This window comes from Heterostelium album (assembly GCF_000004825.1).
Source record: "Heterostelium album PN500 unplaced genomic scaffold PPL_scaffold10, whole genome shotgun sequence".
Classification (NCBI taxonomy): Eukaryota; Evosea; class Eumycetozoa; order Acytosteliales; family Acytosteliaceae; genus Heterostelium; species Heterostelium album.
The window spans coordinates 22,878-37,033 of NW_008805072.1; the positions used below are offsets into that span (position 1 = coordinate 22,878).

General features: G+C 31.6%; 7 protein-coding genes across 7 annotated transcripts; 1 reads left to right on the plus strand and 6 right to left on the minus strand.

Annotated features, from left to right (window-relative positions):
• Positions 1-84: 84 nt before the first annotated feature.
• On the minus strand, positions 85-2,472 carry PPL_12041 (Delta14-sterol reductase; the record flags this gene model as incomplete). The annotated part of the gene is made up of 3 exons (XM_020582786.1): positions 85-238; positions 391-494; positions 925-2,472. The coding sequence occupies 3 exons, from the start codon at positions 2,470-2,472 to the stop codon at positions 85-87; spliced, it is 1,806 nt and encodes a 601-aa protein (XP_020429567.1).
• A 185-nt stretch (positions 2,473-2,657) lies between these two features.
• PPL_12042 (uncharacterized protein) lies at positions 2,658-3,226 on the plus strand (the record flags this gene model as incomplete). Its single annotated transcript, XM_020582787.1, has 2 exons — positions 2,658-2,675; positions 3,104-3,226. The coding sequence occupies 2 exons, from the start codon at positions 2,658-2,660 to the stop codon at positions 3,224-3,226; spliced, it is 141 nt and encodes a 46-aa protein (XP_020429568.1).
• Positions 3,227-3,375: 149 nt separating this feature from the next.
• PPL_12043 (uncharacterized protein) lies at positions 3,376-4,272 on the minus strand (the record flags this gene model as incomplete). Its single annotated transcript, XM_020582788.1, has 4 exons — positions 3,376-3,387; positions 3,414-3,477; positions 3,568-3,640; positions 4,005-4,272. The coding sequence occupies 4 exons, from the start codon at positions 4,270-4,272 to the stop codon at positions 3,376-3,378; spliced, it is 417 nt and encodes a 138-aa protein (XP_020429569.1).
• A 659-nt stretch (positions 4,273-4,931) lies between these two features.
• PPL_12044 (uncharacterized protein) lies at positions 4,932-6,144 on the minus strand (the record flags this gene model as incomplete). Its single annotated transcript, XM_020582789.1, has 3 exons — positions 4,932-5,047; positions 5,316-5,359; positions 6,041-6,144. 3 exons carry the CDS (start codon positions 6,142-6,144, stop codon positions 4,932-4,934), a joined length of 264 nt encoding a protein of 87 aa, XP_020429570.1.
• Positions 6,145-7,348: 1,204 nt separating this feature from the next.
• Positions 7,349-9,991, minus strand: PPL_12045 (FNIP repeat-containing protein; the record flags this gene model as incomplete). The annotated part of the gene is made up of 6 exons (XM_020582790.1): positions 7,349-8,612; positions 8,695-8,771; positions 8,837-9,161; positions 9,234-9,442; positions 9,544-9,764; positions 9,823-9,991. 6 exons carry the CDS (start codon positions 9,989-9,991, stop codon positions 7,349-7,351), a joined length of 2,265 nt encoding a protein of 754 aa, XP_020429571.1.
• Positions 9,992-10,266: 275 nt separating this feature from the next.
• Positions 10,267-12,669, minus strand: PPL_12046 (ATP-dependent DNA helicase 2 subunit KU80; the record flags this gene model as incomplete). The annotated part of the gene is made up of 5 exons (XM_020582791.1): positions 10,267-11,481; positions 11,582-11,778; positions 11,808-11,995; positions 12,098-12,444; positions 12,517-12,669. The coding sequence occupies 5 exons, from the start codon at positions 12,667-12,669 to the stop codon at positions 10,267-10,269; spliced, it is 2,100 nt and encodes a 699-aa protein (XP_020429572.1).
• Positions 12,670-12,845: 176 nt separating this feature from the next.
• Positions 12,846-14,067, minus strand: PPL_12047 (uncharacterized protein; the record flags this gene model as incomplete). The annotated part of the gene is made up of 5 exons (XM_020582792.1): positions 12,846-13,110; positions 13,261-13,311; positions 13,367-13,525; positions 13,829-13,872; positions 13,987-14,067. 5 exons carry the CDS (start codon positions 14,065-14,067, stop codon positions 12,846-12,848), a joined length of 600 nt encoding a protein of 199 aa, XP_020429573.1.
• Between the last annotated feature and the right edge of the window lie 89 nt (positions 14,068-14,156).

A 14,156-nucleotide genomic window follows, 5' to 3' on the forward strand; every position in this document is an offset into this window, starting at 1 on the left:
GAATACATTATTGCTCTGATTAGAACAAAAAATAAATAATATTTATCTTGAAACAACTTTTATTATTCTAAAATTGAGTATCACTTAATTATTTGGTATTGGTACATCTATTCTAAAATCGGTAGTTCGATAAATTTCAGGAATAGATAATCTTTGAAGTGATGATGGAAGAACACCAATGACAATCTTTTGTTCATAAGAGCCAAGATCTCTGTTTGCTCCGATATCTGTTGTGGAACTAAGCTTAGGGTGATCCTATCTCTCTTTCTCTCTTCGAGCTCGTTATCGAATGATTTGATTAGATCCATCTTAGCTGACGACTTAATTAAAGGGACGACGTCCAGTCGGACTCTTGTCAATACTTTAGCGAGTTATACCTACTGACTTCACCAAGCTCCTTCATTTCGTTGAGCTTTCACTATATCAGCAATCGAATCATCTGACGACTTGTCAGAAGTAAATTTCAAAGCAGTTATGTTAAAATTAATAAATACCTAGATTAATTAATAAAACAAATAGCATTCATTGCTCGTTATTATTTTTATTTGTAATCTTTGTCTTGACATTTTCTCAAGTTCCTCTCTATAATATATTATCTAAAATATCTTTTATTGTCATTTATATATATACATTTATTATATGATACAAAAATAGTTATATGGTTGTGTTAATAAAGTTATCTTAAAAAAACAAATAAACAAACATCACCCAATTCAAAGAAAATAGTTTTATTCGATTTGATTTAAAATATAATAGTGGATGTGTTATCAAATAGAAGAGAACTCGACATTGAGAAACAATCTATTGTACTTAGAAAGACATGAGAAGTAGTTAGATCTTGAAAGAGAAAGAAGTAATATAGTATTTTAATTTTAACTTTATTGTATTGGATGTTAATAGGATGAAACTATTATTTTAAAATACATAAGGAAGCAATTTCCATCTAACAATACTCTTGTATTGAATCCAATAATCACCATACTTTCCAAAACAACGTTCATCATCACGATAGATTCTATGAACAAGTAGCATCGTCATATAGATGATATAGAAATATGGAAGTAGATGTTCGAATCCACATGTTAAACACATTGCAAATGATAACATTAAATCACCAACATAATTAAAATGACGTGATAATCCTATAATTATGAGTATAGTTTTAATAAACAAACAATAAATAAAGTAAGTATTCGATATGATAACAGTTGTCGATCTTTTATAACATTTTTTTACATTACCCCAAAAACCACTTGTTAATAAACGACCGATATGTTCAGTACCATCGGCAGTAACATATTTAGCAGAAACAAAAGTTGCTTTCTTACCCCAGATGATACAATTACCATTTGGTGAACTTCTAAATACATCTTTTTGATGATTGACTGCACGGAAGATTAGATATCCACCGGTACCAAGAGCAAGAACACCACTGAACATTGGATATGAAAGATCCACTGGATTACGATACAAGTAATGTGATTGAAGAGTATACATGTATGGAAGCCACACGGTATCACCCCACGACAAGTAGAATCCAAAGTGATCGTGAGCAATGTCGATCGTTCGTAGATACCAATCTTCGTTGACAAAGAAGTCGAGTACGTAGGCAGCGTGCAGGATATTCAGGAGTACCATCGAGTTGGTGACATAGCCGATTCGCTCATACTGAGCAAAGCCAAACGAAAGGTTTATGAGTGTCCACGCGACAATTCCTGGTCGGCCATTGTGGAACAGTTTGAAATCGAACCAATTGCCAAATCTTGGATTCAACTCGATACCCATGAATATATCGTAGAGACGCGAGTTGGTAAACTTTCGATCGGTTGGATGTGACGGTGCAATGTGAGCTTTGATATAGCTGAATAGCGTTAAGCTATAGCCGTAGCAGTTGGCAGCAACTAGCAAACCTCCCCAATGACGTTGAACAAGTGATGCTGGGAACAACTCAAAGTAACACGACGCAACTAGGAAACAGACGTGTGAGACAACCCATGCCAACAGACCATTCACTTTGTATGGAAGACGATGTCCAGCCGGTGTCTGTTGACCGTATCCTGTTTTAGCTGGTAACACTACGTACAGAACGAATTGGAATAATAACCAATAGACATATAACTTGGCTGCTTCTAAAGTTGGTACAGGCAATAAAGAATAAAGGAATGATTGAACCGCTACGATACTGGGTGTCGGTGATGAAAGTAACGAATATAATTCTATTGCTGGTTCGGCCAATGAACATCCGTAGGAATTACATGCAGTCCAAAAGTAAATTACCATCAATGGTGATGTAAACATCAGTAATGATGAAAGGAATGCTGTTAAATAACTAATATTATGTGAACGTCCCCAATGTGGATCTACCTTGGTACCACCTTGAGTTGACTTAATATTATTATTATTATCATTTCTAGTTGTAATTACTTTTTCTGCTGATTTATTTATACGTTTCTTTGTTTCATTTTCTATCATCTTTTTTTTAAGTTTCTATATATCTATCAAGATAGCTTGATGGTGATGGATGAAATAGGAATGATGTTTCAAATGATTTTTATCATGTTGTTTATTGTTTTGAGTGTTGGAACCGAGACAATACACTCTGTTAAGATTTATTTGTTGTGTGTGCCGGAGCACATGTACCAAATTAAACCATAAAAATGATGGATCTGCAGGTTGTAATTACTTTTGTGGACTGGTGTGTGTGATTAATTTGAATTCATTAAAAACAAAAATATCTTTTTTGTTGCCGATGATGATCGCAATGCCAAAACTTTACAAGTGGGTTGATGGCAATACACATCAAAAGGGATGATTTTTTTTTTTTTTTTAACGATCTTTTAAAATTGATATTGGATGATGGTGTGATGTTGTTCAAATGTACTCACCATCTGAAGGATTTTAGGTTGGAATATCTAAATTTTTAATCTATAATTATCTTTTCTATTTTGTGGTGTAATACTAAACCGATTTTATTTTAAATGCTTTTTTTTTTTATTCGTTTTTTCTCAATATCTTTATTTAATTTTAACAGTATTTGTAATAATTAATTTAATTGATTTAATTGATGAATATGAATTATTGTTGTTTTTAATATTCATTTTAGTTCACTATTTATATCAATTCCGTTCCATCAGATTATCCAGGTGGCTATCTTTATAACTCCTTGAATAGTAGCTTATTTAGTGTTGATTGTAGATTTGTCATATTTCTATTGGTTACTTTGTAGGTTGGAGAAATAGTATCATTTTTAATGATTTCTTTTTAGTTAGTTGATTGGTAGATATAATATAATTTCTAAAAGTATATTTTAGAACAATTGGTCAGAAAATTGTAAATATATTTGTACTTATTATCGACTCTACTGTTAGTCTATATCTAACAAGTCATCTTTTTAAATATTATTGTGATCGTACCTTTCCAATGAGGGTATCTGACAATGCGCAACCACCTAGCAAAAGACATGTCATTATCTGACATCTGAGGATAAGATAAAGATCGTTGAGTACTTCAGTTAGCAATGGTGTGACAGGATCGGTGAATTGAATGTACAGCGGTCCAGACAGTTACCTAGATGGCGAATCCGTGCGTAATTCATTATCAGAAAGGGAAGAAACACCTTTGAACCTTCGAGAACTATTTGCTCTAAAATAAATAATTTTTTTAATAATCTACTTTGATCTTCAAGTTTTCAAAAAAAAATCTAGATTGAAAATCAATAATATTTTTTGTATTTATAATAAAAACATTTATTTAGATATTTTTTGTTGTGAATATAAAATAAAATAAAATAAAATAATATAAAGTAAAAACGAAAATATAATATAAAATAAATATATATATATGATATCTATTCGACATGTTTGTCTATGTCCTTGAACTCAGTTTTCCAAGTAGAAAAACCAGAAGGTTGCCATTCAAATAAGACCAGACGAGGCTGACCAGGCCTAATTGGAAATAATTAATAAAAAAAAAATAGAGGAAATATAATAAATATTTTAACATACTTGTTCTGCATAGGAAATCAATGACAAAAAGTGTAACAATATCAGATCGAAAATGAAAAATAAATTCTGTGTTGTATGCAAAGCAAGTATCTTCTCTGTATTCTGGTGGATCAATTTGGTAACACTCGACTCCATGATTCGGTATTGTAGCTTGTGTATGGTTCTTGTAGTTGGCGAAAATGTTTAACACTCTTCTTCTTTGTTGTTCATTGAGCTCACTGTATCTGAATCTAATTTTAAAGAGAATGGAATCTTCATTGTCAGTCATTTATTTATTATTATATTTCAAAAATTATATAGTTTAAGAGTAAATACTTACTATTTTTTTCGAAACATATAACTTTTAAATTTAAAAAGTATTCAATTAAATTAATAAAAAATAAATGAAAAAAATAAAAATAAAATGTTACTCTGACAGTTATCAAAGACAAAAAGTTGCAACGATCGATAAAATCGATGTTTTGCATCTTCGTCAGGTCAAATTAGAGAAACATCTCTATAGAATCGAACACTCCATACTCGAACGGTAAACAAGACAGCATTCACCGTCTGGTTCGTCGACACATAATAATATTAATAATAATGATATAAATGGTGGTACGACAGCAGCAACAACAACATCATCAACGTGTACAAACTACTTCAAAATCAGCACCACCCTTTCCCAAAGTTTTATAAAGAAAAAGTAAAAACAGAATATGCCAATCTAATTAATCTATGTAAGTTTATTTTATCTTTAACGTCGCGTTAAACTCAGAATTCATTATTGAGAAGATTGACGGCTGAGTGTTGAATACTTAATTTAGAAACAACAGATTTTAATTTAATTATTATTAGGATCTGTTGTTTTAAACTATTACTTATTTAGTTGATTTAATTAATTTAATTAATTATAATTGACTATTACTATTTGTTGGCTGGCGTATATTATTGATGTTGATAAATAGGTACTGATATTGCCTTGGGTGGTGTTGGAATCGTAGTTCCAAGATACCAATCAACCGACACTGCCAACCGACAAATCAACAATATATAAGCGCAAACTAAAATCAATAAATTTTCATTATTTTACAATCATCTTTAAAACATATAACTATTTATTTATAACATTATTTTATATCACTACATTATGTCGTTACTACCACGATTTAACGCCGTTTCCAACAGGTGGTTACCTTATTGTCCTTCGAAGGACAACCCATTGATTGGTTTTACTTGTTCAAACGCTGGCTCCTCTGAAGAGATCAACCAGTTCAAATGTACTGTGACTCCTCGGAGGTGACATCGACACTATGTTTGTTTCCGGCTGACCTGGGACAATGGTAGAGGAGATAGGGAGCTTAGAAACGGCTAGGCTAGATTTAAATAAATCGGTTGGGAGGGAATCTGGCCGAGCACTGGAGGAGTGATATCTAGGAACAAAGAAGTAGTTGTTTGGTTTTGGTTATTGTTATTATTTTTTTCAAGATCACTCATTCTTAGATCTTTTGTGGTGGTTGTTGGATCTGAAGATGCTGTTGATTCGTTATTCGTTGTTGTTGTTGTTGTTGTTGTTGTTGTTGTTGTTGTTGTTGTTGTTGTTGTTGTATGATTTGATTGTTAATTTAGTCTGGCATTTCTTATATAACTTATAATTAATAATAATATAAAATAATGTTTTTAATAATATTTTTATATAATTTAAATTTATCTTTTATATCATCTTTTTATTTATTTTTTAATTTTAATATCTTTTATAATCTTATATTCTGAATAATTGAATAATTGAATGAATCTTTTACGTCACGTTAAACTCAATATCATTATTGAGAAGCTTGACGGCTGAGTGTTGAATGACTTAATCTAGAAACAACAGATTTTAATTTAATTATTATTTGGATCTGTTGTTTGAACTATTACTTATTTAGTTGATTTAATTAATTTAATTAATTATAATTGACCAATACTATATGCTTTTGTGTGTTGGTTTATTGATATTGTTCGATGGGTGCCGGCATTGCCTTGGCTACCTTATTGTCCTTAGACGGACAACACACTACTTGGTCCATCTTCTATATCTCCTCTGTACCTTGGAGTGATGTTCAAAAGCAGTGGCAGTCTCTAAGCTGCCACCCATCATTAACATAACCAAAACTGACATTACTTTGTTCAATCTCACTTCGATATCACTCAGAGTCAAGAAGTATGAATTCTATCATCAGATAATTTATAAATTCTATGCAATGCAATTGTACAAATCAACTAGATAACATACACATTATTTACAACTCTCCAAGTGGTTTGGTAAACTATGAATCGACATCTTTATAAATTACGACAATAGATTTTTTGTGGATCATGATAAAGATTTTGTAATTACAAAATGATCTTTCTTTTTACATAAAATCTATTTTGTTGATGGTGAGTACTTTTGAAAATATCACATCATTGAACATCAAATAAATCTGTGAATGATCATTCTTATTTCATTCATCACTATCAATAACAGATTACATCTAATTTGAAAAATTGACTTTTCTTCCACATGATCGATCAATACATCTATTTTCACACATTATTCAAAAATCTTTTATTATTTTATTTTACATCCCCTTTGATTGTGCTTGAAAAAAATGAAAAAGAGTTAGACAAAATTACTTTTTTTTATTATTTTAACATAATAAGAAGAGAGTTGTAATCTAAGGCATACAGCTGCAGCTTTGTGATCATGGTACTTCTAGAAATCCAATACTTGGTGCTCTCGAAAGAGCACTAGGGTATACGAACAGTGATTGTTACTCCTTCCTCTTGCCGGAGCCACTCTCTTTCTGAAAGGAAGTTTCTTAAAATCCGAAAGGAAACTCAGCAATTCAACAAAAGAACTGGCGTCAGTACATGCAGTACCTCTGTAGTGCAGCACAGTCCAGTATGCCCACACCTCCTCCACGAGGATATCACGTAGCTGTACAAAGTTCGACATCATCAAAATGCAAATAGATATGATAAACAAACTAAGACTACCGAGATTCAGCGGTACTGTAAAAGTCTAGAAGATTAAACGGAGAACGAGAATATATCTGGAATATATATTGAATATCTATTTGACATATTTGAATTCATATCTTTTAATTTCAATAGAATAAATAATAAATAAGCATTAATTATATCCTGATTTTAATCGAAGTGATCTTTTTTATTTAAAATGTTCCTATAGTTTTAAATGTAGAGCGATGATGTATTCTTCTTTGATTTGATTGTTTTGAGAATCCAAAAAGCGTCTGATATTGGACAAATTGTGTGTTGAATATGAATGTCTAACTATTAAAATCTGCACTCTTGATTAAAATAGAAGATTTAAAGCAAATTTAGAATGAGTCGATATCTATTCTTTGTCCTCGAATAAATAGGTTTTCAATATGTTGTGGTAGATCTTTTCTATCGATGTAGTTCGTCATTGATAATGATTTCAGTGATTCAGGTAACACACCAACTGATAACTTTTGATTGAATCCATTTCCAAACACCAATGATTCAAGTGATTTAGGTAACACACCAACTGATAATATTTGATTGAAATAATATCCAAACTCCAATGATTCAATTGATTCAGGTAACACACCAACTGATAATATTTGATTGAATTTACAACCAAACTCCAATGATTCAAGTGATTCAGGTAACACACCAACTGATAATATTTGATTGAATTTCCAACCAAACTTCAATGAATACAGTGATTCAGGTAACACACCAACTGATAATATTTGATTGAATTCCCAACCAAACTTCAATGAATACAGTGATTCAGGTAACACACCAACTGATAATATTTGATTGAATTCATATCCAAACACCAATGATTTCAGTGATTCAGGTAACACACCAACTGATAATATTTGATTGAATTTACGACCAAACTTCAATGATTCAAGTGATTCAGGTAATACACCTACTGATAATATTTGATTGAATTTACGACCAAACTTCAATGAATACAGTGATTCAGGTAATACACCGACTGATAATATTTGATTGAATTCAATTCCAAACACCAAAGATTTCAGTGATTCAGGTAACACACCAACTGATAATATTTGATTGAATCTATTTCCAAACACCAATGATTCAAGTGATTCAGGTAAAACACCAACTGATAATATTTGATTGAATTCAATTCCAAATATCAATGATTTAAGTGATTCAGGTAACACACCAACTGATAATATTTGATTGAATCTAAATCCAAACTTCAATGATTTCAGTGATTCAGGTAACACACCAACTGATAATATTTGATTGAAATTACGACCAAACACCAAAGATTCAAGTGATTCAGGTAAGACACCGATTGATAATATTTGATTGAATTCATATCCAAAATTGATCTCAGTGACATTGACGGAGGTATTATGAAATGGAGTATTTAAATTGAATGTAATTATCTTATTATTGGTGTTGGTTTCAATATATTGGTTTAATATTTGATTCAATGATTCTCTATTCTTTGGACTCTGATCCAACAATCGATGAATAAATTCAATCAATTGTTTTGAATATCTGCATTCTGAAATCTTAATTTCACGTTTAGTTGATTGGAATAGTTGATGATTATTTCGATCATCTGGATGACTGATCAATTTAAATATTCAAAAATACAGAGTTAATATCTGATTGATAATAATATTTTAAAAATGATTATTCGAGTATTTACCAACATAATAATTTGAGAATCGTTGATCCAATTGAAAAGATGTCACATGATTGTGCATATTGTCGTTTCATTGCTTCCTATTTGTTATTATTTTAAATAAGTTAAAATTATATTGAAAATCAAATAAATAAAATTTACTTACTGGTGAAATATAACCAATTGTTCCACGTGTTGCATTTATATTTGAAATGGCTGACACCGATATTTCATGATCGATAGTTTTTGAATTAAAATCATTTGTTTCAAGAGTATGTTCTTTTGTATCTTGATATTCAATGATTGTTGATTTATCAATGAATTTACAACATCCAAAATCACCAAGAATCAAAGTACCATAATCATCAAGTTCATGAATGAATATATTTGATGGTTTGATGTCACAATGAACAATTCCATGTTTATCAAGATCCAAAAGAATATTGAAAAGTTGTGAAATATAATTACTGATATATGATTCTGAAAAGATTCTATTTTTATGTTCAATATAAAAGTGGTTAATTGATTGATAAAAGTCATGTTATTTAATATTTTATACATACAGATTTATATCAGTTAAATGTTTATACTTTTGGGAAAGATCACCACCATCACAATATTCAGTGATGATATGAAAGATTTGATTGTCTTTATCATGATGATAGTCAACAAGTTGAACAAATCTTCGATTATATTTGAGTAATTTCATTGATTTGATTTCATTCTTAGCTCTTTCATAAGATTTCTGATTATCTTTACCTTTATAGTTTATCTTTTTATAAACATACTTTTGAATTGATTTTGTTAGTTTTATGATTGTCAATTGATTAATTACTTTGAAAAATGATGTCAATCGATTCATATTGATCTTACCAATCTATGATCATCAGTACCACACACTAAATATACATCATTGATAGCATTACTGTTTGTAAATCTTGATATTGAATGATATCGTTTGTTATTAATGATATGAGATTGTTCGAAATAGTCAAGGTTGTTTTTGAATAGATTTTTTTCAATATTGATTGTGTATGATTGTGATTTGTTTAATAGCTCGACACATATCGATTTAAAATCTACTGCGTAAGAATCTATTATTATTAATTGATATTGAGTATCGACTGTATCTGGTATTATCAAACTCTTTACCATATATATGATTAATATTTCCAATTAATGTGATATTTGTGTGTTGTTCATTTTCTTTATCTTTCAAATGATTATAAACTAAAACTATGTATTGTTGAAGGGTATTAAGATTAATTTCCAATACATTTTTTCCATTGATTAATTTATCTGTTAGCTTGATATTATTCATTTTGAAGTATTTTTATAATTCATTCATTTCAAAAATAAAAATAGTCAAGTTAAACTAAAACTTTGATTTTATTGTCGAAATTATTAAAATCAAATATCACTCTTTTTTTTTTCCAATTTTTTTTTCATTTTTCCAGAATTTGATCTGTATCTGAGCATTATCTTTGCAAAAAACGTTACTCACACCCACTCTGAAATAATGTAGACGGTTTTTAGTTAAAAATAAAATTTAATATTAAATAAATTTACAATTTAAATTACAAATTATTATTAATTTTATTCGATTTGATCGAAAAGATCATCAACAGAATCAGATTTCGATGGTTGATTGTTGTTGATTGCAATGGTCTTGCGTTTAGAACCGAGGAATTCTTTTGATTCTTTTTCAGTGATTTCACTGTCATCACTTTCATCGTTTGTGATCAATCCGATCTGATTTGTAACGATCAGTTGCCAAAAGTCATCACGCTTCTTTGATTCATAATAATCACGAAGTTCACGGAGGAATTGGTTGAATACCAATGATTCTGATTCTTTGATAGATCCACGACGAAGTGCAACGACACACTCCAATGCCTTCTGATAGAATTGATCTTTGAGTGAATCGTTTACCAGTTGGACAATACGTTGTTTCATTAATGATATCGCTTTGTCTACCAGATCGATATCACGTCTTGCCAACATATCTTTGAAGTTCTGCACTGGATTGATCGAACCGACTTCATTGACGTAACCAGAAACCAACTTGTCGAGCGAGTAATCTGCAAGATCGTCTGCCTTTCTCTTCTTCGATGAGTTGGTATCGTCTGTCACATAGGAATCCAAACGAATCTCTTGTTGTTGTTCGACCAACATTCCATCTTGCCATCGATATTTCGGTTCCGATTTAAAGTTGGTGGTTTTCGTGAGTGGAAAAAGTATTTGGAAGTTCTTTATTGCATCTTGTGCATTCTCCATAATCGCTTCGTCGGGATTGATATACTTTGAGATGATTGGATCGAGTTTTGGAAGTTGTGATTCCGGATGAAGTGCTCGATGGTGCAGACACTGGTAGAAGTGTTGCAGTGATGGATTATATGTGAACCGTGGACGTAGTGCTGCTATCTTTTGGTGATCTTCATCTTCTTCAGCTGTCATCAAGTCCATCGAATCGATGAGCGCTCGAGCAGCATCGACTTGCTCCGCTGTTGGAATGTATGGTTTTCTTGTTGCCGGGTTGGTTGGTGCGATCGGTGGGAATTGATATTGTTTCAAATCGTCCAAGAATGGAAGTTGACAAACATAGAGACTTTCATAGTTGGCTTTGATATGTGGATATAGCAATGCAATCGATGGTGAACTTCCATTTCTCTTGACATAACGCGCCAGCAGTGCTTGCTTGGTTTCAGCCATTCCGTGGATCAGTGACGATAGTGCTGAACGTGCAACTTTATCACCAGGTGGTGAAACCATCATCTCTGTCGATCCTTTATTATGATAGATCGGTACCTTCTCTATATCAACAAATCCAAGAGTCTGAAGACACTTGTCCGATGTATACTTTAGCGCATCTTCGTCAATCTTTGAGAATGGAATCAGTGACTTTCCATACTTGAATCCTTTCAGTAACTCTGAATAGTCCAACTCTGTATCGGGATCGCTTATCGAATAGTAAAGCTTCTCCTGTTTGACCTCTGTTGTTATTCTGGCATCTGGTTGCTCTTCCTTTTGCTGTCGCGCCACTGTCGACACCTTTCCAAGCGTCGGTAAACTCTGAATCTTTGTCTTCATAAACGACCACACCGGTATCTGGAAGGTGGAATCAATCTCGAGATTACCTCTAAACACTGTTCTCTGTAACACCGACTGTGATCTAAAGAAGCTCATCATCTCCAACGCTTGTTTAACAGGTACCAACACACCGTCGACACTCTCTGCAAACTCTCTTAAAAACTTTTCATTCTCTTCTTTCTTTGTTAATTTAATCTTATTCTCTAATTCCTCTTCATCTGTAAAGTCTACACCACTGATAGTAATAATAAATAGATTATATATAATTAGAATATATAATAATAAACTAAACTAAACTAAACTAAACAATACTAATCTAATCTAAACATTAACTTACATTATATTTAATTTTACATCAATCTTTTTAAATTGATCACGTAATGTTGAAAGATCATCTTTGTTTATAGGATCGTAACAGTTTGTTACCAAGAATATACGTTTCTGATATTTCTTTTTGGCTGTTTTATGTATTAACATATCCATTGCTACGATGAGTGCATCGATGATGTCACCACGTGATTGACCTGGTTTCAACTGTTCCAAGAACTTTAGTGTCTCTAGTGTTGGCTCTTCTATCTCTGTTTGAGTGGTGATATGATGATATCCATCCTTCTGTAGATTGTTCTTTGTTTCTTTTGTACCGATCAAAACAACACCAAGTTCATCTTTTTTACCATATAATAGCTATGTGTTTAGATAAATAGATCACATAATCAATAATAATATTATTATTATTAAATAATAAGATAAACATACTTTTTGTTGATATAATAAAGTAGCTGATTTCAATGCTTCTTCGATTGGTGTTGTTGTATATTGTTTGTTTGTATTGCTATGTTGATGCATACCAAGCCCAATATCTAATATAACTACCAATGCTTCTTTTGTAGGTATCGATTGTGTTGTCATTCTTGATCAAATAAAAAAATATTATTTAAATAATATAATATAGTACAATATGGTTATTAATATGCAAAAAATAAATTAGTTTTTGGGAGATTTCAATACCCTAATACCTTGAAAATATTCGATAAAAAAAACAAAACTAAAGAATTGATTAATGTTGAAAAGATAATGTCTTTATTTTAAATTTTGGTTGATGATGAAGATGTCTGGGGAGAATTCAAAAGTGCGTCTCTAAGTTGGGACGGGTCTGTTAATCTTGAATAACCGAGGAGGTCAATGAGGAATGAAGGCAATGATAATGATTTCCATGCGCTTAACAAATGACCGTATTCATTCATTTTGACTGATCGGATTGTGGTTTGTATCGCGGGGTAGATCATCATGATGAGAGTCTTCACAAGCGACTCAATGTCGTCACGAGGCTCGACTTTGAATGGTTCTTTGCTTTGCAAAAACATCAAAAACCCTTTCAGATGCAGTGTAGAATGTGCCAGAGGAGATATTTTGGTTTTGATTTTCCAAAATAGTTGATGAGCTCCAGTCAATCAGAATTGGTGTGCCATTAGGAGAAATTACAATGTTTGATGCCCTTACATGACGATGAATGATTCCTTGATTGTGTATTCTAAAAAGAATATCCAAGATCTGAATATAAAATCAAGGTTAGCACATAAACTAAATTTAGCAACTTGTTACTTACGCTTGCATAGTGTGAAGGGTGGTGGTTTTTGATTGTTCTCCAACAGGCTGCATCATAATCCAATCATTTCCATCTTTAGTAACATTTGGTACTTGTCTTTCTTGAAAGCTGGCCAGTTTATTCAAAATACCAAGTTCATGTTTCTTAACATCTGGATTACTGAATATTCAGTAATCCAGATGTTAAGAAACATGAACTTGGTATTTTGAATAAACTGGCCAGCTTTCTTCAGACCCAATGTGCATTATGACAGGATTGACATCCAACAAATTTTGAAGATCCGTAGGAAGTGAGTATGGAGTCAAATCAAGAAGACCCAGCAGACAATGAAAGCCATCGGATGAATAAACCGAATTTATATACATCTGGGTGGTTGCTACATATGAAAAACCTGTTGGACTCGAGGAACACTATTGATTGTTAGTTGACAGTCAACGTTCATGTAATTATAACATTATTTACCTTTGTAACCTTCCAAAATTGAATAGTAAAACATCGACTGATGTCTTACTTGGAAAAGAACTATTAAGAATAATCTCGGCATAACTTAGAACCTGACCAATATCCTCTCAACTGAAAGTATCACATATACCTTAAATCACATATATCCAATCTCTGACTTGTTCTTTGGTTGAGTTAACAGTGATTTGGTGTGTTGAAATGGTAGAAGAAGTTGTTGTCGTTGTTGTTGGTTGAGACATGATTGAAATGAGATTGGATATGTGATTTAAGGTATAATACGATAAGAATTAGAATGTATATGTAATATATGTACAGGCAAAAGTTGAAA